The sequence below is a fragment of the Chiloscyllium punctatum genome, chromosome 7 (genome assembly GCF_047496795.1).
Source record: "Chiloscyllium punctatum isolate Juve2018m chromosome 7, sChiPun1.3, whole genome shotgun sequence".
NCBI lineage: Eukaryota > Metazoa > Chordata > Chondrichthyes > Orectolobiformes > Hemiscylliidae > Chiloscyllium > Chiloscyllium punctatum.
This window is the reverse complement of record NC_092745.1, coordinates 62,075,442-62,097,528: the sequence shown is the minus strand read 5'-3', so window position 1 is coordinate 62,097,528 and position 22,087 is coordinate 62,075,442. Positions and strand designations below refer to the sequence as shown.

The 22,087-nt window shown below is 38.5% G+C and overlaps 1 protein-coding gene across 1 annotated transcript in view; it reads left to right on the top strand.

Moving 5' to 3' along the window:
* The window catches only part of LOC140479722 (dual specificity protein phosphatase CDC14A-like), a 179,161-nt gene that overhangs the window by 80,199 nt on the left and 76,875 nt on the right, over window positions 1–22,087 (top strand). The window contains exons 6-9 of the mRNA XM_072573774.1: window positions 17,905–17,971; window positions 19,084–19,146; window positions 19,621–19,708; window positions 21,650–21,880. Of these exons, the coding sequence (XP_072429875.1) occupies window positions 17,905–17,971; window positions 19,084–19,146; window positions 19,621–19,708; window positions 21,650–21,880 (449 nt within the window). The remainder of the gene's footprint in view (window positions 1–17,904; window positions 17,972–19,083; window positions 19,147–19,620; window positions 19,709–21,649; window positions 21,881–22,087) is intronic.

Here is a 22,087-nt window from a genome sequence, read left to right as displayed (position 1 = left end):
CCACGGCTCCCGCGCTCTACAGCTTCCTCCCTGCCTGACAGGTACATACTTATCTAGGACACACAGTCGTTTTTCCTTGAATAAGCTCCACATTTCTAATGTGCCTATCCCCTGCAGTTTCCTTCTCCATCCTCATATCAGTATCTCTCTGTACATTGTAACATTTTCTCACTCTGTCTTCCCACTTATTTTTGTTTGAAAATGTGGTTGCAGTACATTTGTTTCCCATCTCCAAGTCATTAATTTATATTGTACACAGTTGTGGTCCCAGCACTAATCTCTGTGGAACCCTATGATTATGGGTCACCAATCTGAAAAAGAACTCCTTATTCTCACTTGTTGCTTTCTGCTTGTTAGTCAATTGTCTATCCATGCTTATATGCTACCTCCAGTACCATGGGCTCTTATCTTCTGACTTAATAGTTCACAGGTTGGCGCAACATCGAGGGCTGTATTGCGCCGGCTGTATTCTGCGCTGTATTGTTCTATGTTCTAACCTTTTGTGGAGTATCTTGTCAAATGCCTTCTGGAAATCTAAATACACCACATTTACTGGTTCCCCTCTATCCACAGTGGCATGGTCAGAAATCACATGATACCTGGTTATAGTCCAATAGGTTTATTTGAAATCACTAAATTGCAGAGCACTGCTCCTTCATTGAGTGACTGTGGCTTCGACTTCCTGGAAAAACTTGCATAAATTAGTCATACATTGTTTCCTTTTTTGTAAAGTCATGCTGATACTGCTTTAATTGATTCCAAAGTTTTTTCAACAATAGATGTTAAGCTGATTGGCCGATAATTCCCAGTTTTTGCCTCCTCCCTTTTTGAATAGTGGTGTCACATTAGTAATTTTCCAATTCTCCAGTACTTGTCCAAAATCTACTATCTGTAGCTACCTCTTTTAGAAACCCAGAATGCAAGCCATCAGGGCCAGGGGACTTACCTGTTTTTTAGCCCCATTAGTTTGTCTGCTGCTACTTTTGTAGTGATGGTGATGGTACTTAATCTTCCTTCCATATTCTTCACAATGAATAGGTAGTTTGAAGTATCTTCCATCACAAGGACTGATGCAAAATATCTGTTTAACTCTCTAGCAATTTCCTTATTCCCTGTAACTATTTTCCCAGATTCATTTTCTAATGGGTCTTTAGTCACTTTGGCCCCTCTGTCCTTTCTTTATATATTTGAAGAAGCTTTTATTGTCAGGTTTTATATTCTTCACCATGTTTGCCCTCGTTTGTTTTCTATCATTTTATCTTTTTAGTCCTCCTTTGCTGGATTCTATATTTTTATCCCAGTCTTTGGAGCTAAGACTTTTGCCTGCTTGCTTTTCTTTCAATTAATATTCTCCTTAACCTTCTTGGGTTAGCTATGGTTGGCCGATCCGTCTCTTAGAATCTTTTCTCCTTCCTGCAATATTTTCTTGCTGAGTGTAATGAATTACCTTCTAAATGACTGACACTACTTGCTTACTGTCTTTTCTGTTTATCTATCTGCCCAATCCAGTTTAGATAACACTAATCTCCTTTCATTGTTCTTTTGCTGAGGAGGCAATGGTATTATTGCGGAACTGTTAATCCAGAGACCCACATAATGTTCTGAGGACCTGGGTTCAATCACAACAGATGGTGGAATTTGAATTCAATACAATGTGGAATTAAGAGCCTAATAATGATCGTGGATCCATTGTAGATTGTCACAAAATCCCATCTGGATCTCTAATGTCCTTGAGGGAAAGAAATCTGTCATCCTTACCTATGCTGGCTACATGTGACTCCAGACCCACAGCAATGTGGTTGATTCTAAACTGCTCTCTAGGCAATTAGGGATGAGCAATAAATGCAGTACTAGCCAGTGATGCCCTTGTCCTGTGAATGAATACAAAAAATTATAATTCCCTTCAAGTTGAACATAATTTGCTTCTGACCCAAGTTTCTCCTTCTCAAACTGTATATTAAATTTCATCATTTCATGATCACTACTTCCTTAGGGACCTTTTACCTTAAGGTCATTTTTATTAATTCTGCCTCATTACTCTTTACCAGATCCAAGATAGCCTGTTCTGTGGTTAGCTCTATGAAGCATTGCTCTAGGAAACTATCCCTAGTGCACTGTGTGAATTCATTGGCATAGCTACCATCTCTAACTTGATTAACTCTGTCAACATGAATGTTAAAGTTGCCCAGAATTATTACTGTATCTTGTTATGTACTCCAATATTTGATTTATACCTTTCTTAAAAGTGGGTATTGTTAGAGGATTTTACACTACACTACCAATGTCTTCCTTCCCTTGCTTTCCCTTTCCCTACTTCTGCTCCCATGTCCTATGGTCTGATTCCATTCCTCTTATCTATTGAGGTTAATATTGGGAAAGTTGAAATTACCTAATATTACCACACTTCTGAGATTTGCCTACGTATCTGTGCTTCTCTATCTCCCTTTCTTTGGAGGGGGTTTATAGTACTCTCCCTCCCAGTACTCTTTGCCCTTATGTTGTTAACTTTTGTTTTTAAGTTTTCCCTGTATGGCCTTGATTGAGGAAAGTATCAGCCTGCCTCATTGCAATGATTCCTTTATCAATATCACATCACCTCTTTTTAATACTCCCGCCAAACCAATTTAAAGTCACCTTGCCATCACCACCTGTCATGTCAAGCTGTCAATTCTGCCTTTCCCTTGACCATGTCTCAATGATACAATAATATCATATTCTCAGCTGTTAATCAACACCCTCAACTCATCTGCTTTATTTTGTCTTCCAGACTGTCTTGGTTTCTCCTCTGTCTATACATCACCAGCTACATTACCTCAGTTCAATGGATAGTGGTCCCATTCTGGTTCAGATGCAATACATCAGACCTGTAATGGCACCACCTTCCCCAGAAACACACCTGCTAATCCAGAAATCCTGGATATCCCTCCTGCACTATATCTTTGAGACCTGTTCATCTACTCTATTTGCCTATTCCAATACTCACTAGCACATAGCACCAGAAGTAGCTCAGAGATGGCAATGTTTAAGTTTCTGCTTTTAATCTATCTACCTCAAATTCTAGGTGTGTATCTGAGGGTAGTGCAATAGATGTAGAATACATAGATTTCAGTAAGGCTTTTGGCAAGATCTCGCATGGAAGACTGGTCAAAACGTGAAAGCCCATGACATCCATGTAAAGTGGCAACTAAGCCACTAATTGGCTTAGTTACAGCAGGCAGATTGTGATGGTCAAAGATTTTTTTGTGACTTGGAAGCTTTCATCGAGTGCATTACCACAGGGTTTGGTGTTGTGTCCCTTTGCGGTTCATAATGTAAATTAATGATCTAGACACTTAATATAGGAAGCATGACACATATAGGTGTGGTAAGTAGCGAGGAGGAAAGCATTACACTACAGTACAATATAGATAAGCTGGTCTGATGGACAGAACAATGAAAATGAAATTTAATCCTGAAAAGTGAGAGGTGATTAAGGTGTTAGTGAAGATCTGTAGTTCGGGTTGTGATTGAAGTTGCTGGTCAGTTTGCCAAGCTGGTTGATTTTCTTGCAAACATTTCATCTCCCTCTTGGGTAACATCTTCAGTGCTGTGTAGGCTCTGAATGAGGCACTGTTGTTGTGATCTGCTTGAATTTATACAGTTTTGTCTATTTTGGTGAGTGGTTCTACTTCTGGTTTTGTACAGTAGTAGTCTGTTGATAAGCATCTATTTCAATGTGTTTGTTTATGGAACCTGTGGATGAATACCAGGCCTCCATAATTCCCAGGCTTGTCTTTGTTTAGCCTGTTCCAGTATTGTAACATTGTCCCAGTTGAATTGGTGTCCTTCATTGTCAGTGTGAATTGATATGAGGGAGGACTGGTCATGTTTTTTTGTTGAAAGCTGATGCTTGTCCATTCTCATTGCAAGTTTCCTGTCCATTTGTCCTATGTAATGTTTCTCATAGTTACTGTGTGGTATTTTATATATCATAAGGTGAGAGTGATGCATGGGCATTTTGAGGACAAAGTAGGCAAAGGAGTCCATGATAAATAGTATGATCTTAGAATTCAGAATGATAGATCAATAGGGTGGTTAAGAAGGCACATGGATACTTGCCTTTGTTAATCAAGGATTGAATGCAAAAACATAGAAATTGCGATTTTAAAATTGAGTTTCTTAACTAGTCTTCCACTGTAGCCTATCTACAGATTACTACTGAACAAAACCAGAAGTAGAACCACTCACCAAAATAGACAAAACTGTATAAATATTGGGAAGACAATGTATTGCAGCTGAGTATGTAGGAGCTGGTGGATGTCAGTGTGATCCAGTTATCAACAGAATCAGTGAGTGGAAGAGGTACCTGAATGCTGTTTCACAAGGTAGTCACACTCCTTAGCGTAATTACATCAAATTTGCTGTGTGGTCAGGAACAAAAGGGTGTGACTGTGAGTGAGGCAAGTATGGGGATCCAGAAGAGTCGTAGCCAGTACCTTATGTCTACTAGACATCTTATTGATGATGTAAAAAATTACCCAAACGAATCATGTGCATAGAAAACAGGATAAATCCAACCTGGGCCAAATATTACTGTAGTTTGGCTTACACCAGAGCCACTCAACTCCTGACCTCATTATAGCCTAGGTTCAAACATCGACACAGAGGTGAGGTTGAGAGTGACCGTCCTTGATAACATGGCTGCATTCGACTAAGTGTGGCATCAAGAAGTCCTAGCAAAACTAAAATCAATGGGGGAAAGCTCTTTGATGATTGGATCAGACCTTACACATAGGAAAGTGGTCGTAGTTGTGGGAGGTCAGCCATTTCAGGTCCAAGACATCTCCGCAGGAGTTCCTTGGGCTAGTGTCCTCAGCCCAATCATCTTCCGCTGCTTCATCAATGGCCTACCGTCCATTATAAGCTCCGAAGTTAGGATGTTTGTTGATGATTGCACAATGTTCAGCACCATTCATGACGACTCCTGGGGTTCAGAAACTTATCAGCCATAATTGAATGGCAGAGCAGACTCAATGAGCTAAATGGCCTACTTTCTGCTCCTATGTCTTATGGTCTTCTGATCTTCTCAAGGGTAACTAGGGTCGGGCAATAAGTGCTGATTACCAGCGATGCCCACATCCCACAAATGAATTAAAAACAACAGACTATTCTGATCATTAGCAAAGTGATGGAAGGGGTTATCAATCGTGCTACCAAGCTATGCTCACTTAACAATAACTTGCCTACTGATTCCGTGGATTTTGACAGGGCCCCTCAGTTCCTAACCTCATTACAGCCATGGTCCATACTGAATTCCAGAGGTGAGATGTGAGAGATTGGCCCTTGACATTAAGGTAGCCTTTAACGAAATATGGCATTGCAAAGCCCAAGCAAAACTGGAGGCAATGGGAATTGGAAATTATTCACTACAAGTTGGAGACCTATCTAGCACAAAGTAAGCTGGTTATGGTTGTCGGAGGTTAATTGTCTCACTCCCAGGACATTACTGCTGGAAATTCTTAGGGTAGATATTTAATATTCAACCTGTTCAGAATTGTTATTATGCACCAATGGAACAGGTGGGTCTTGCACCTGGGCCTCCTGATCCAGAGGTAGGAATGTTAGCACTGCCACAAGAGCCCTTGAGATCCACAAGGTAGTGTCCTATGCTCAACTATCTTCAATTGCTTCATCAATAACCTCTCCTTCAAAAGGATAAAAAAGGATATTTGTTTATAATTGTGCAATGTTCAGCACCATTCATATCTCTTCAGATACTGAAGCAGTCAGTCTCCATATGGAGCAAGACTTGGACAGCATCCAGGTTCGGGTTGATTAATGGCAGGCAACATTCACACTACAAAAACACCAGGCAATGACCAACTCCAGCAAGGGAGAATCTAACCATCACCCTATGACATTCAAAATCATTACTATAAATTAGTTGCCCACTATCAACATCCTGGGGGTTACTATTTGACCAGAAACAGAACTGGACCAGCCATTTTAAATACTGAAGCTTCAAGAGAAAGTTTGAGGCTCGGAATTCTGTCTCAAGGAACTCATAACTTGTCTTCCCAAAGCCTGTTCACCACCTGCAAGGCACAAGTCAGGAGTGGGATGAAATACGTTTCCCTTGCCTGGATGAGTGTACCTCCAATGACACAAGAAGTTTAACTCCAATCAAGGGCAAAGCAGCTCACTTGATTGGCACCCCATCCACCAACTTCAGTATTGACTCCCCATATCACCAAGGCATAGTGGCAACAGTGTGTACAACGAACAAGTTGCATTGCATTTACTTATCAAGGCTTCTTCAACAACATTTTGCAAACCTGTGACTTCAAAGATACCTTCAGATATGAACCACAAAATGGTAGATAGAGTAGATGCATTAAAGAGGAAGCCAGATAAACAAAAGGTAGAAGGATTGGTGGAATATGCTGATCAGGTCAGATAATAGAGAATCAGTGGAAACCTGTGCGGGAGTATAGTGTAAAGACTGCATTTTTGTGTTTTCTTTATTTTTTGATAGTGGACTAAAATGAGAAAAGGGCTGATTTAAAATCAAAGATTGTAGAGGAATTGCTACATTTTTAAAAGCAAATTCCGATAACTCATTGTATTGTGTTTACACTCACTTTGCAAGCAATGGAGAGGTATGATAAGATAGCACAGCACTATGTGTGCAGGGTAAGATTCTCCTGGTGACAGTCTGTAGATTGGTCTGTGCATTTGTAACCAGTTGTTGATCCAAAGATCACCAGCCTAGCAACTACCCTTGTTCCTGTCACTTTGTGTATGCATGATACAGTGGCAGAAAATTGCCAGATTGAACTAAGGAGGGTCTGAGTCTGTATCTTTGTAGCCAAGCCTGGAGCCAGGCAGTTATTCTGCCTCTGAATTTGCTCTGAGCTTTTGTCTCTAACCAGAAACTCTGAAACTGAACAATTAATATTTAAAACTCCTATGACTTCAGCAAAGAATTAAAGGACTGAAAAAAAGGATGTCAGAAAACACCTCATTTTCCCAGTATTTTTTCCTTCCCCTTATTAAACCTATACTCTTTTTGTCTGTGTGTGTGTGTCAGGATTTTAAAGGGAGTTTGTTTTAACTAGTAATGTGTTGATAATTAATAGCTATTTTCCTGTGGTTAGAATTTGCTTACAGTAATAGTGATTCTTGTTAAATACAAGAACCTGGTCAGTACTTCCTGTCAATCTAATTTCATCAGACAGTGAAATTGGGAATCTGCTTACTTTAATTAAATTTTAAACTTGTGGCACAACCAAATAAACGCATAGGTGCTGCATTTGGGTTCCTGGTCCAGGGCTCGTCCATTCCATCTACTTTCTTGGTTTTCTTTTTTGTTCATTTTGTTTTTTGCTTTTTTTTCCCTCATTTTTTTAAGGCCTTTTAAGCAGTGGCAGTAGCAGAGAATATGCCAGTAGTGCAGAGGGGAGCAGGACAGGGCAGCGCGGAGGGGAGAGCAGGCCAGCTAGTCAAAATGATGACACCAGCACGATAGGCCTGTCTGCTTCAGGCCAGCTGCATTCATTTTTTTCCTTCCCTCCCCTTCTCGTCTTTTTTTTTCAACTTTCTTTGTAGAGTTCTAGAGATAGAAGCAGCGGCAGCGGTGGCATCATTGGGAGTGTGGCAGCAGCCGCGAGTCCCAAGCAGTGTCGGCTGGAGATTTAGTGCATGGAGCAGCTGTGGGCCCAGAGCAGTGTCACTGGAGGTCTGGTATGAGGAAGTAGCTGTTGGTCTGAGCCCAGTGTGGTTAGAACGAGCCTGAAGTGTTATGAGGCAGGTTCCCCATCATCCGTGACGTCAAGAGCAGAAAGCCCTAGGTTACCCTGAAAGGAAGCCAGAGCAGAGGCGACCGAGTCCCTGCAGAAAGTACTTAAGGAAGACTACTCAACATTACTTAATTTTTCCACTTAATGCTAGGAAGGACGATAGTGTTAACTTCTTACTTTGTTTCTCTATTTGCTACCTTCGTCCCTAAGATAGGCAGCATGGTGGCACAGTGGTTAGCACTGCTGCCTCACAGCGCCAGAGACCTGGGTTCAATTTCTGCCTCGGGCAACTATCTGTGTGAAGTTTGCACATTCTCCCCACGTCTGCATGGGTTTCCTCCGGTTGCACCGGTTTCCTCCCACAGTCCAAAAATGTGCAGCTTAGGTGAATTGGCCATGCTAAATTGCCCGTAGTGTTAGGTGAGGGGGTAAAGGTAGGGGAATGGGTCTGGGTGGGTTGCTCTTCGGAGGGTCGGTGTACACTTGTTGGGACGAAGGGTCTGTTTCCACACTGTAAGTAATCTAATCTAATTTAATACAATCTAATCTAATAGTGCCATGTCTAGTGACATTGTACACTTTTCACTGTATTCCTATACTTCTGTACTTGAGTACATGTGACAATAAAACCTAATTCAAAATATAAGAGCTCTTTCTCAAGTGGGTGTTCACAATAGAAACAGGAATAGGCCAGTTTTTTTGGATCAAACCTAAAGTGTACCTCACCTTCACTTACTTATCTACCTTTATTCCATATCAAGTGATAGTTTAACCTAACAAAAGTTTATATATCTCAGTTCTGAAAGCTCCAATTAAATAATCATTTTACAGCCTTTTGAGGACAAAAACTCTAAATTTCCAGTATGTTTTTAGTGAAAAGGACCTCCTTCATTCAGGCCTGAATTTTAAAGTGAAAGTGAAAAGTAGTTTTAATTGAAAGATTATGCCAGTTTATTCTGGATTTACCAACTAAGTAATTTTGGGTGTACAGAAACTATCAAACCCTTTAACATTTTGAACACTCTGATTAGATAATAGTTCTAAATTGAAGCAATACAAGTCAAGCTTATGTAACTTATAGTATTTTGGTGCCAATATTAAATAAATGAAATGACTCCTGATGTTGATCAAAATGAATAAATGTAAGTTTATAGTACTGTCAATTTCCATCTGACATATTTTAGCTCTGAGTTTTTGTTTCTGAAGTACTACCCTTGAAATATCCTATACAGATACTTAGACCAGTTTGTTACTCAAAAAGCATTTACCTGGGTGTTCTTGCTGTATGAGACAAACAAAGGACTATGGTTCAAACTTAATTAATTTAAATACTCACAGAAAACTTACAGAAAACAACAACTCCTACACAAATGAAGTTAACTTTTCCCAAACTAAGCTGAGTGACTGGAAAACACATATACTACCTGCTCTGGTGAACTTGATCAGGCTGCTGGATAGAATTCACTGAGCACTATCAAGAGGGCACTGAAAGTTGTCTCACTAAAAAGGTGGTTCTTGCACATAATCTTTGTCAGCCAAGTATTCTCAGAGGCAATGGCAGCCAGGTGTCCCTTCTGAGCCCCCTTTCTGAAACCTCTGACTTCAGCCAATGGGGTCACAGCTCAAATGAGGTGAGGCTAGATTATCCTCAATGTACCCACCCCCTATCCAAGATATGATTATGGTGCTAAGGGGCCTGGTCGAAACTGGGGAATACACAAATATAGTGGTAGGAGGCAGAGGGTGGTGGTGGAGAGCTTTTATTTTCAGTCTGGAGTCCTGTGACCAGCAGTGTTCCATAGGGGTCAGTGCAAAGTCCACTTTTATTTGTCATTTGTATAAATGACCTGAGTAAGAATATAGAAGGCATGGTCAGTAAGTTTACTGAATACAGCAAAATTGGTGGTATAGTGGAAAGTGAAAAAGGTTTTCAAAGATTACAAAGAGAACTTGATCAATTGGGTCAATGGGCTGAGGAGAGGCAAATGGAGTTTAATTTGGATAAATGTGAGGTGTTGCATTTTGGTATTACAAATATGGACAGGACTTATACAATTAATGGTAGGGTCCTGGGTAGTGTTGTGAAGAAAGAGACCTAGGGGTTTAGGTATATAATTCGTTGAAATTTGGATCACAGATAGACAGGGTGGTTACGAAGTCATTTAGCAAGTTGCCTTAATTGCTCAAACTTTTAAGTATTGGAATTGGGACGTCATATTGAGGTTGTACAGGATGTTGTTGAGGCTTGTTCTGCCATTCTGGTTGCCCTGTTGTCGGAAGGATATTATTATGCTGGAGAGGGGTCATAAAAGATTTACCAGGATGTTGCTGGAAATGGAAGATTTGAGATATAAAAATAGACTGGAAAGGCTGAGACTGTTTTCACTGGAGTGTAGGAAGCTGATGGGTGACCTTATTGAGGTTTTTAAAATCACGAGGGGTGTAGATAAGGTGAATGACAATGGTCTTTTCCATTGGGTGGGTGAGTTCAAACCTAGGGGCATATTTTAAGGTGAAGGGAGAAAGATTTTAAAAAGGATGTGAGGGGCAAATATTTTAGAGTGGTTCATGTATGGAATGAACTGCCAGAGAAAGTGGCTGGATGCAGGTAGAGTGACAATGTTTAAAAGATATTTGGATACATTCATTAACAGGAAAGGTTTGGAGGGATATGGGCCAAGCACAGGCAGGTGAGACTAGTTTAGTTTGGGAGCATGGTTGGAGTGGACAAGTTGACCTGTTTCCATGCTGTATGACTGTGACTCTATAATTTCTCTCCTTGTTGTCTGGCTGACTGCCTCTTAATGAGTTTCGAGTCATAATGACTATTTCATTGTTCAATATGGAATACACGTCTGCTCTGATCCTTGCTTTTGACCTGTGGTAACTTTGGCCTCTTTGCATTCTATCAGGATAAATCAAGTGTCATATATCTTCTGCGGTTTCTCAGGGTGGCTTCAGCCTGCCAACTGTTTATAATTGAGGTGCTGAATTGGTGCTGGTGCTCTATAGGCAATCTGGGCCCTGACAAGAGAGTCAGTAACAAGAGGGCACAGATTTAATTTTTTTTAATGGGAGTTTTATTATGTTCAGGAATATGGTGGAAAGAGATTGTACAGTCTCCACCCCTTATGATCTTCCCATTGGTGTGAACTTGTTTTGCTGCAAAGTGTTTCACAGACTTTATGGCAGAGCATGGTGCAAGTCTTGGAAAAGGATTTCTATAACTCTGATCTGTCAGAAATATAACTCACTGTATTAGACTGGAGGATGGAACTGTAGGTTTACCGAGATTTTCCACCATGAGCCACCTAATTAGTGAAAATTGATTTGTTTTCCTTTATGTTAGGAAATCAAAATTGCATTCATGATTTTTCTTGTTAAGCCAAGAGCAGGTTATGGAAGATTCCTCCCGTGCAGTTTATTTATAGTTTTATATCAGCATGTAGAGTATTTTACTTTTGGACAAAGAATTAATATATATGAAAAAATATTTTTTGCTCATCTAACCTTTTCAATACTGCATTATAGCAATTATAATTTTAACATTCCAAGATGTGAACTTACGTAAACATGACTAAGCATCAACTTTGATATCATTGGATAATCGTTATCACTTTTTGGCTGATGGAAGCAACTGACTGTCTGTCTATTTTAAATTTTGAGGTTTTCCTTGCTGGAGACTACTCAAAAATAAAAATAAATTTGAGGTTATTGGGAAAAGAACAAGTAAGTGTTGCTCACTGAAAAGCTCTTTTCAACAAGCTGCCATAAACATGGTTGGCAGAGTGGCCTCCTATAATGAACTATTTATGGATGAATGACAACTGAGCATGTTCCTGTTTTAGTTTGTACATTTTCCAGTTGTGGTCAGATTAACAATGAAAGCAACGGTCCTATCTGATGTATTTTTCCTAACTGATGTATTTTCCTTCCTGTCCAAAGGATACAGATAAATTAAAGTATCTTTTCTTTGCCACAAAAGTTTAGGTTTACTATCTATAGATGGGCCATAGATTTAAACTAAGGCCTTCTAATCTGTCTTTGCTTAATTCAGTATCATAAAACATAGAACATTACAGCGCATTTCGGCCCTCGATGTTGCGCCGACCTGTCGTACCAATTTAAAGCCCATCTAACCTACACTATTCCATGTATGTCCATTTGCTTATCCAATGACGACTTAAGTGTACTTAAAGCTGGTGAATCTACTACCGTTGCAGGCAAAGCATTCCATACCCTTACTACTCTCTGAGTAAAGAAACTACCTCTGACATCTGTCCTGTATCTATCACCCCTCAATTTAAAGCTATGCCCCCTCGTGCTCGCCGTCATCATACTTGGAAAAAGGCTCTCCCTGTCTACCCTATCTAACCCTCATTAGGCTTCCTTTCCCCTCTGGGTTGACTATGGTCAAACCTGTCATCTTCAGTGAACTGTTCGATGCGTGAACTTGATGCCATAATTCTTCATATATCCACTTACTGATTTCTAGCTGATCTTTGTTCTTTTAGTTGGAATCTATCCACCAATTGTGCAACAGTCCACCTTTGGACAAAGCAATTATCCTCAAAGGAATGCCCCTTTGGGAATTGGGTTGTCATATTCAGAATTTTAAGAATGTATTGGTGTGCTGCTTCCGGTTTGAGTAATGGTCCAGTTTAGTAATATCTGACTGGTTCTTCAAAAACTGATATAGGTGCTAAAGATACTGTTTTGATGATATGTTTGTTTTCTGGTGTGACCTGTTTTAATACTACTGCACAATATCTGTATGAAGTTTTGGCTGGATAAAATGCCTGTTTATCGATGCTTGAGTTTTCTGTATTCCTACATGTTGTGCCTTCAGACTTTCAAGTGCTACTCACAATATCACCTTAGGACATCTAAGTGATACCAATATCTGATGAACAGTTGTCCATTCTCCATCTGTACATCTGTGAGTTTGTCTCCACTTCTGCTCATTTCCATTACCATTCTTTTTCTATTCCAGTTCCCCTTCCTGTTTTAAAATTTGTATTGTTCGTTGGATTTCCTTCTACAGGTTTTTCACTTTGCTCCTCATTCTCAAACTCGTTTTTACTCCATATGGCTGTTGCCATTATGTCACTGCATGAGGTATCTAGTCTCTCTAGTATTTGCAAGGTTTGTGAAGGTTTGTAGCTCAGGTTGAGGTTTAGGGTGTAGGTTTGCTCGCAGAGCTGTAGGTTTGATATCCAGACGTTTCATTACCTGGCTAGGTAACATCATCAGTGGCGACCTCCAAGTAAAGCAAAGCTGTTGTCTCCTGCTTTCTATTTATATCTTTCTCCTGGATGGGGTTCCTGCGGTTTGTGGTGATGTCATTTCCTGTTCGTTTTCTGAGGGGTTGATAGATGGCATCTAGATCTATGTGTTTGTTTACAGTGTTGTGGTTGGAGTGCCAGGCCTCTAGGAGTTCTCTGGCATGTCTTTGCTTAGCCTGTCCCAGGATAGATGTGTTGTCCCAGTCGAAATGGTGTTTTTTTTTAAAATCCGTGTGTAGGGCTACGAGGGAGAGGGGGTCGTGTCTTTTTGTGGCTAGCCGGTGTTCGTGTATCCTGGTGACTAACTTTCTTCCTGTTTGTCCTACAGAGTGTTTGTGGCAGTCCTTGCATGGAATTTTGTAGATGACGTTGGTTTTGTCCATGGGTTGTACTGGGTCTTTTAAGTTTGTTAGTTTTTGTTTGAGAGTGTTTGAGATCTAGATGCCATCTATCAACCCCTCAGAAAACGAACAGGAAATGACTTCACCACAAACCGCAGGAACCCCATCCAGGAGGAAGATATGAATAGAAAACAGGAGACAACAGCTTCGCTTCACTTGGAGGTCGCCACTGATGATACCTAGCCAGGTAATGAAACGTCTGGATATCAAACCTACAGCTCAGTGAACAAATCTACACCCTATCTCTCTAGCATCTCTGTTAAGTCCAAATGCTGGCCCTTCAGTTATTTCAGCTACTTTAGTTTAAGGCCCTTTCTACAACTAATTGAGAGGGTTGACTTGAAGAGAAGTTTATATAATCAAACAGGATTAAGAGAGTAAAGTTCAAGGTAGTGAAGACGGAAACAATAACTTGTGTAACAGAAAGGAGTGTAAAATATACACGAGTTGCAGAATCAGAGTAAGCAATGATGTTAAAAGTCAAAGCTTAAGGCTTTTTATATGAATGCACTCATAGTTTATAAAAAAGATGAGAAGTTGACTGGCACAAATATAAGTAAGTGACTATAACCTGATAACAATTACACAGGCGTACTTACAGTTTGACCAAGACTAAGATTTCAATACTTAATTGTATCAGATGTTCTAGAAGAATAGACAAAAAGGAAAAGGAGCTGGGGTAGCTTTGACAATGAAAGTATTAGTGTCATGGTTAATGATGATATGTTAAATAGATTGTAATGTGGAATTCGTTTGGTAGAAGTGAGGAATAGCAATATTAGGGTAAGGCTTTACGCATTAGCATTCAGATAATACTAGTTTCTGAAAGGGCTTGACCGGATAAATGTTGACAAGGTGTTCCACTAGTGGAGTAACCTTGAACTAGGGGGCATAGTTGCAGATTAAGGGAATTTAAAATTGAGATGCAAATTTCTTCCAGAAGTTAGTGAATGTCTGGAATTTTATTCCCTAAAGAATTGTGGACACTAGGTCACTGAAAGTATTTAAAGAGGTATAGTCAGTTTTATTTTAATATGTCGAGTTGAAGGCTACAATGAGCCAGCATGATGAAGAATTGAGTCAGGGTCAAGTCAGGCATGATCTCATTGAATGGCAGGTAGACTGAAGCTTACTTCTTGTAATTCCTGTGTAACGTAAAATATCCAAACCTGTTTTTTAAAATCTCTTTATTTGTGGTTTCTAAATTGATTTCAAACATCAGGGAGAGCTAGATATTGCATAGTTTTCAGAGTCAGACCCAATTTTGCATTGTAACATTGTCTTTAAATTGGCATATGAAACCCACTTTGAAAGAGTAGAACTGTAGGCTCAACCAACTACATGGTTATTGTGTGCTTCAGAATAGCATCAACAGATTTGATCTCCAATTCTGGCTGAAATATACTTTGGCCTATCTCCTTTCTTTGCCCCTGTAGTAAACTCCCGACATATGCAGTCAGTTGGTGACCATTGAAAAATTAAGTAATTGAAGATATGAAGTATGTGACAAGAATACTTTAGTGAGATTGTTTAAAAAAATTATAATTTTTTTTAAAGATTGATTTTGTAACCATTGAAAATTTTATGCTATCCAAAATATTGCTGGAGTACTGAATTGAAAGAACATGTACATACACTACACTTGTTTCAGCATAACAAAATAAGTGACAGCCGTTCTCTGGTTTATTTTTCAGGCAGTGTCTTAACCAGTGCATTGAACAGGAATTGGGAGGTCATGTTGTGGCTGTACAAAGTATTGGTTAGACCACCTTTGGAATCAATTCTGTGTTCAATTCTGGTCTCCCTGCTATAGGAAGGATTTGTGGAACATGAAAGGGTTCCGAAAAGATTTACAATGATGTTGCCAGGGTTAGAAGGCTTGAGCAATAGGGAGAGGCTGAATAGGCTGGACTGTTTTTCCTGGGAGCATCAGAGACTGAAGGGTGACTGCATAGCGGTTTATAAAATCATGAGGGGCATGGATAGGATAAATATACATGGTCTTTGCCCCAGGGTAGGGGAGTCCAAAACTAGAAGTGGTGGAGGCTGGTACAATCACAACATTAAAAAGGCACCTGGATAAGTATATGAATAGGAAGAGTTTAGAGGGATTTGGGCCAAATGCTTGCAAGTGGGACTAAATTAATTTTGGATTTTTTGGTCGGCCTGGACAAGTTGGACCAAAGGGTCTGTTTCCATGCTGTACATCTCTAACACTCAATCAGAGCTCACCTGCCTTGTATAAAATTGAAACAAGGCTTGGCATCTAATTATCAATCAGCATTAACTGTTTACCCATGGGATTACCCATGGCAATGCCTCTATCATTCAGAATCTGACTGCCAAGCAATTGGCACTTGTTCCGTCTTGCATAGCATAAATATTTTACATATTCTTTGATATTTATTATCCTGATGAGTGCAAGATGAAATGCTTTCACAAAATGTTTATTTTCCACAATTTGCTGAAGTTTCTACAATCAAACTACTATCATGCTCCACAGGGCAAAATTCAGCCAAGGCAAAAACTATTTTGTGATAAAATTATTCAATATCCCATCTGTTGTTCATTTAGAGAAGTCCAGAATATGCTCTTGATGTTTGCTTGATAAACTAGGCTGCACTTTAACATGTATTGCTTCAATTTGTCAAAAAGTCTAATGTTAATAATTGTTAACACTTGTTCGTAAATTTCTGAATTGGGTTGACTGCATTGTCTTTAGACCTCAGCTAGAATATTGCTTATAGTTCTGGTTATCTCTGTGTAGGAAGGCTGTGAACCTATTAGAGTAAGTGCAGAAGAGGTTAACAAAATTGGTTCCAGGGATGAGAAACTTCAATTATGAGGATACATTGAAGAGTTTTCTCCTTGGAGAGAAGGCAGTTCAGAAGCAATATGATACAAGTTTTCAAAAACATAAGGGGATTGGGTAGAGTAATTGAAGAAAAACTGTTCCTGCTTGTAAAACAATCAAGAGCAAGAGAACACTGATTTATAGTGATTTGCAAAAGAAGCAAATGAGAGAGAAGCTTTTCACAATGAGTAGTTTGAATTGGGGATGCTTTGTTTGCAGAGGTAGGTGCAATTGAGGCATATGAAGGCATTGGATGATTGTTTTTACTTAAGTAATGTGAAAGAGTATGGGGGAGAATGGCATTCGTATATGATACTCATTTGAAGAGCTGATGCAGACAATGGCTGAGTGCGATGTAATACTTTTCTGATTCTGTGACCTTTTTGAAAACTACTTTGTTTGTAATGGATTGTGTAATATGGAGTGTGTACAAATGTGATTTTAGTTATATTAATAACAAAGTGTTGAAAGTGCTCAGTTAATGTTTCAAAGTTGAATGTGACTTCTTTAGAGTTGTGAAGAAAAGTCAGTGCTTTCTGTCTGCAGATGCTGCCAGATTTGTTGAGTTTCTCCAGCAATGTTTTTGTTTCTGACTTCCTGCATTCAAAGTATTTTTTTATGATTTCTTAAGATTGAAGGGATTTCTTATTTGATTTGAAACATTACCTGTTTCTTAGTCCACAGATGTTTCCAGATTTGCATAGTATTCTCAGCACTTCAGTTTTATTTCAGATTTTCAGTCAGCTACATTTGATTTTGTCTTACTGTTTTAGTTGGAGTGGGTTTATTTTTAAACTTTGCACTTAAGCTGGAATTTCAAATTTGTTTTTTTCCATGTTCCCCTCTCCTGAAGTTAATGAATGTTTCATGGGGAAAAAATATCATACAAACTTGAAGTCTTTTCATAGAATCCCTACAGTGTGGAAGTGGGCCACCCACCCCTCTAGAGAGCATTCCACCCAGATCCACCCCCTTACCATATCCCTGTAACCCTGCATTTCCAATCTGGCTTGCACATCCTTGGACACTACAGGCAATTTAGCATGGGGCTAACCACATAACCTACATATCTTTGGACTGTGGGAGAAAACTCATGCAGACATGGGGAGAATATGCAAACTTCTCACAGACAGTCACGTGAGCGTGGAATCGAACCCTGGGTCCCTGGCGCTGTGAAGCAGCAATGTTTTCAGGATCACACTGGCTAATTTATCATCCTAGCTTCATAGATGCACTGGATAGTGATCAAGGAATCCTAACTACTTATTATTGCATCCAGTAAATCCTACCCATGATTAGCTCACTAAACTGAACTTTTTTGGACTTGAGACATTTCAAATCTGTCTAGAATCCTGTGTTGCATTTGCCTATTGAGTCATTAGGAAAATGTATTGAAGTTTATAATTTATATCAAGCTTTGCTATTAGCTTGTGGTTTTAACAACTGATAATAAATAAGCATAGCCCCAAATCTTTATTTCCTTTCTCAACCATAACTGTGCTAGCAGTTTGAATCCCAATTCTTTCTGCAGTAAATTGATATTTCATTGATAAATTCATTTTGCTAAATTGTTTTTTATTTTATAGAGATGCCTCCTTTGGAAACTCCACATATCACCTAACCATTCTGGACTGTTTGCATGCAATTAATCAGGTATGTGTGGTCTGTCAAATCAGTTACTGGTAGCTTTTAATTACACTTTGTTTTTGTTTCTTATAAATTTCACGATGTAAATAATTTGGGTTCAGAAAAAGGAGCCATTTAGTAAACAACTCAGTTTTATAAGTAAGTGAATACAATGTATCAGGAATTTGAATATCCTTCAGTTTCAAAAGTTCCATGTTCAGAAAAAACAAAGTTTGAATATTTCTCTTTTCCTTGACGAATCCCTCTGTTTTCACTCCAGCTTAATGTGAAACTTGTAACTGGTGTGATTCCTGTCTTGTCTCACGCATGAGTGAGGTAACATGCTACAGGACTATCAGTTCCTATTGTTAAATATGGTAACAAGCACAAGTTGTCATGAAGGATTCTGTTTTCACTACTAAGCTTGTCATGCTCCAACTACAATCGATATTTTCATGTCCTTTTTTTTTACATTTATGCAAATAAATGAAGCCAAGTTGTCAATCCAGATAATAAACAGCCTATGTGCACCATGATTGCATGCCTCCAGCCTCAGCCCCTGTTATTTAAGAACAAATGGGTATAAATCTCCTATCATCCATGAAAGTTTCAGGAAACTGCTCAAGAGATTCTCATTTAAAGTTGTGTCTGTGTTCCAGAGAATCACAATTTTAAGTGACGCATATGAATATGAATCGGTTTTTAAAATGGGTGCTAAATTCTGTACAGTCTTCTTTAGAGAAAAAAAATTATACCCCATAAGTTGAATTATATTACATTGGTATATTCCTTTCTGGTAAATCCAAGAAATGTAAAAATAGTATGTACTAAAACTTTGTATGTTGTGACAGTATGAGAGCAATTACACAAAACCTATCTGAAATTCGATGACATTATTGACATTATTTCCATGCACTCTGTAATGTGTTTTTCCTTTAAACGTGGGATATATTCGCACTATGTTTGAAAGATGCATATTATTCAAAATATTAAGAGCCAACTAGATAGGTAATAGTTATCCTTTCAAATAAGTTTGTTAGAGGCAGAGTGCTTTTAGGTTTTAAAACTGTCTGAATTATTTTTGAATTATACATAGCACTACTTATTGAAAACATTTGATTACATAAACTATTTTTCAGGCCCTCCAACATGGCTTTCTAAATTTTGAAAAATTTGATGTGGATGAATATGAGCACTATGAGGCAAGTTTTCCCTTTCCCCCAATTATTGTGTACTTGGAGTAATTGTAGTTTTATTACTGTGAAAAGTGATTTGTACTTTATATGGAGATAAAATATAGAATTTATGGTGGATGCAACTTACTGTGGCAGGGATAACGTTGTTTCATTCTAGGTGGTCTGCTTCTCGATTTCCCGCAAAGCAACTATTTTGGCCATAAGCTTTATTTGAGTCCACACTTGCCTCCCCATGATGCATTTTCTTTCAACAGTACCTCATCAATCAGAAATTCTTTGGACAATTCTTTGGCTATTCAATTCTGACTGCTGAATGTCGAGCATGTGGGAAATGTTGGGAATGTGCACAGTTCCAATAGTATGTAAATGTGTACCTTATATGTCATTTGTTTTTCTCACATGAAAGACTTGAGAACTTTTTTTAAGTGTCCAAGTGACATCACCTGAGCCTTGTTCGTGATGAGCATTTCTTCTCTGCAGCGTGTAGAAAATGGTGATATTAATTGGATCATCAGAGGCAAGTTTCTGGCTTTCAGTGGACCCCATCCAAAAAGCAAAGTTGAAAATGGTGAGGAAAATATTTTGAACAATCTTTAAGGTTGTATCAGTGTACTGTTTGTATTGTTTCTCTGTAATCCAAAGACAAACAAAATATTAAGACTCTGCAACTAGCAAATACTGTTATAATTGAACAAGTTATTTTTTGAAAAGCAATTTTCAATATTCTTCAGCATTGTTGTGTTGTTTAAAATGAAAGTCACAAATATGTGAAGTGTGGACTTAATCTGCAAAAGGCCAGTTTTTGTTTTGACTGCTAACTCAAATATGATGATCTGATTGTCAAGAGTGAAAAGGTTGCCATGAGTTACTGTTAGTCTCGCATGAAATTTGGGTTATGTCTGATGGCTCTGCAAGTGTTCCAGGTGGTGTGATTAAAATTCAAATCCTCTGTACATTTGAAACCAAAACCAGGTGGTAATTGGACTTGGTGATAATGGTGCTGTGAAATTTCTCTTGTTTCTATTTAGCAATAATTCTCATTAAATATTTCTAGAGATAGTATAACTCTCAAGTTTACATTCTTGCAGAAACTAGTTTAATCAGTCAGTTTTGAATTTAGTTTCAGCTTACTGGCACCAGGTGGCGCTGCTACTTATGCAATTAGGTCCAGTATTCCAAAATAATCAGTTTCTATTGTTATTAAGACATTTAAATCTATTTGTCTTCAAGTGTGCCTCATTAGATAGTTTGTGTATATTTAGGGAGATTTAACACTTGAAGAAGTTCTGTTGTCTTGAAAAATGTACATTTTTCTCAAGCGTAAAGTAATGGTCATCTATTTTCTGTTAATTTAAATACTATTGTGTGGAATTTAGCCACATTATAATTGATGCAAAAATATATTTGAATCATTAAATAAAGTGAAAGTTTCTTTAATTTGCATTCTTCAAAATGACATTCACTGCATGGAATAATTTCCTTAAAAGAAAATGTGATAAGGTTTAATCTGGCCTCCAACATCCTTAACCCCTACCTGATCCTCAAAATATTGACTCTTCATGGTTATGTTGAATGTGGGCTATTAACACTCAGGTGCAAAACTGTAAAATAATTTACATATATGGAACAACCTCGATTATCCGAGCGAGATGAGCAGGGAGTATTTTGTTTGGATAACTGATCTGATCATAGGCAAAGGAAGCCATACTGGGATCTTGAGATCTTGTTTGGAAAATCCGAAAGTCAGACAATTGATTATCAGATAACCGAGGTTGTTCTGTATAAGGTGCATGGCCAATGCTGGCAGTTGAGCATTACTATTCAAGAATGTGGTGGGTCAGTTTTGTTATTTGTGATTTTGTTTTTATAAATGCCTGGCTCAATACTATCTGCAGTAGCCGATCACATGTCATGGAACAAGAATAGCTTGTTGACTGAAGGTGGGAAATCATTTTTCATGAAAGACTATAGGGAACAATTGGGCTGTAATTGACCTGTGATTTTAATGTTTGTTTTTATTTGTTTGTCAACTCATGAACCACCAAGTTTACTGAACTCAATTATTTTGAGATTCAAATTCAATATTAAGACTACTGTGCTATTGAATCCATCAAATTTAATGTGGGTAGATATTGCTGGTAGTATTCCCTTGGGACTTTGTAACTTATTGTGATATATAGAGTGATGATAGTCAAAAGAAAAAATATTCTTTGACTTAAGAGATGGTAACCCTTTCATATAGTGAACTGAGCATCACAAAGTTCATGGTGCTTTCCTTCCTTCTGTTTCTTTTCTCGTAGTAAATCCAATTTGCTAAAAAAACATTCATCTTTACCATTGGCAACTCCACTACAAATCAACTGAATGCTTTAAATAGAAGAAAAGGCATTAGTGCTTTTTAAGGGGTGTGGACAAAGTTACACAATGTTGCACAATGTAATTATTAAGGATTTTAGTAACTTTTTTTTCACATTTGGATTAAGCTGGGTTCTTTTTAACCATTCCTTAGGTTATCCTCTCCATGCACCAGAAGCATATTTTCCATACTTCAGAAAACATGGTGTTACCACAATAATCAGACTTAACAAGAAAATTTATGATGCTAAACGCTTTACAGATGCTGGCTTTCTACACTACGACCTTTTCTTTGTTGATGGAAGCACGCCTAGTGATTCCATAGTGAAAAGGTTTTTAACAATATGTGAAAATGAAGAAGGAGCTATTGCTGTGCATTGCAAAGGTATGAATCCATTAATTTGTTCTTTGACAACAGTCGTTGCGTTAATTACTTCCATGACTCTTTCTTTAGTTGTGGTGATTTGCTAAGTCTGCAGGTTCCTTCCAAGACCCTGGTGATGCTGTTGTGGAAGGGAATATATAACATTGTGCTGCCTCTTGCCCCATTGTGTCAAGTGGATCTTATTCAAATATTTGTGGAATGTAGCTC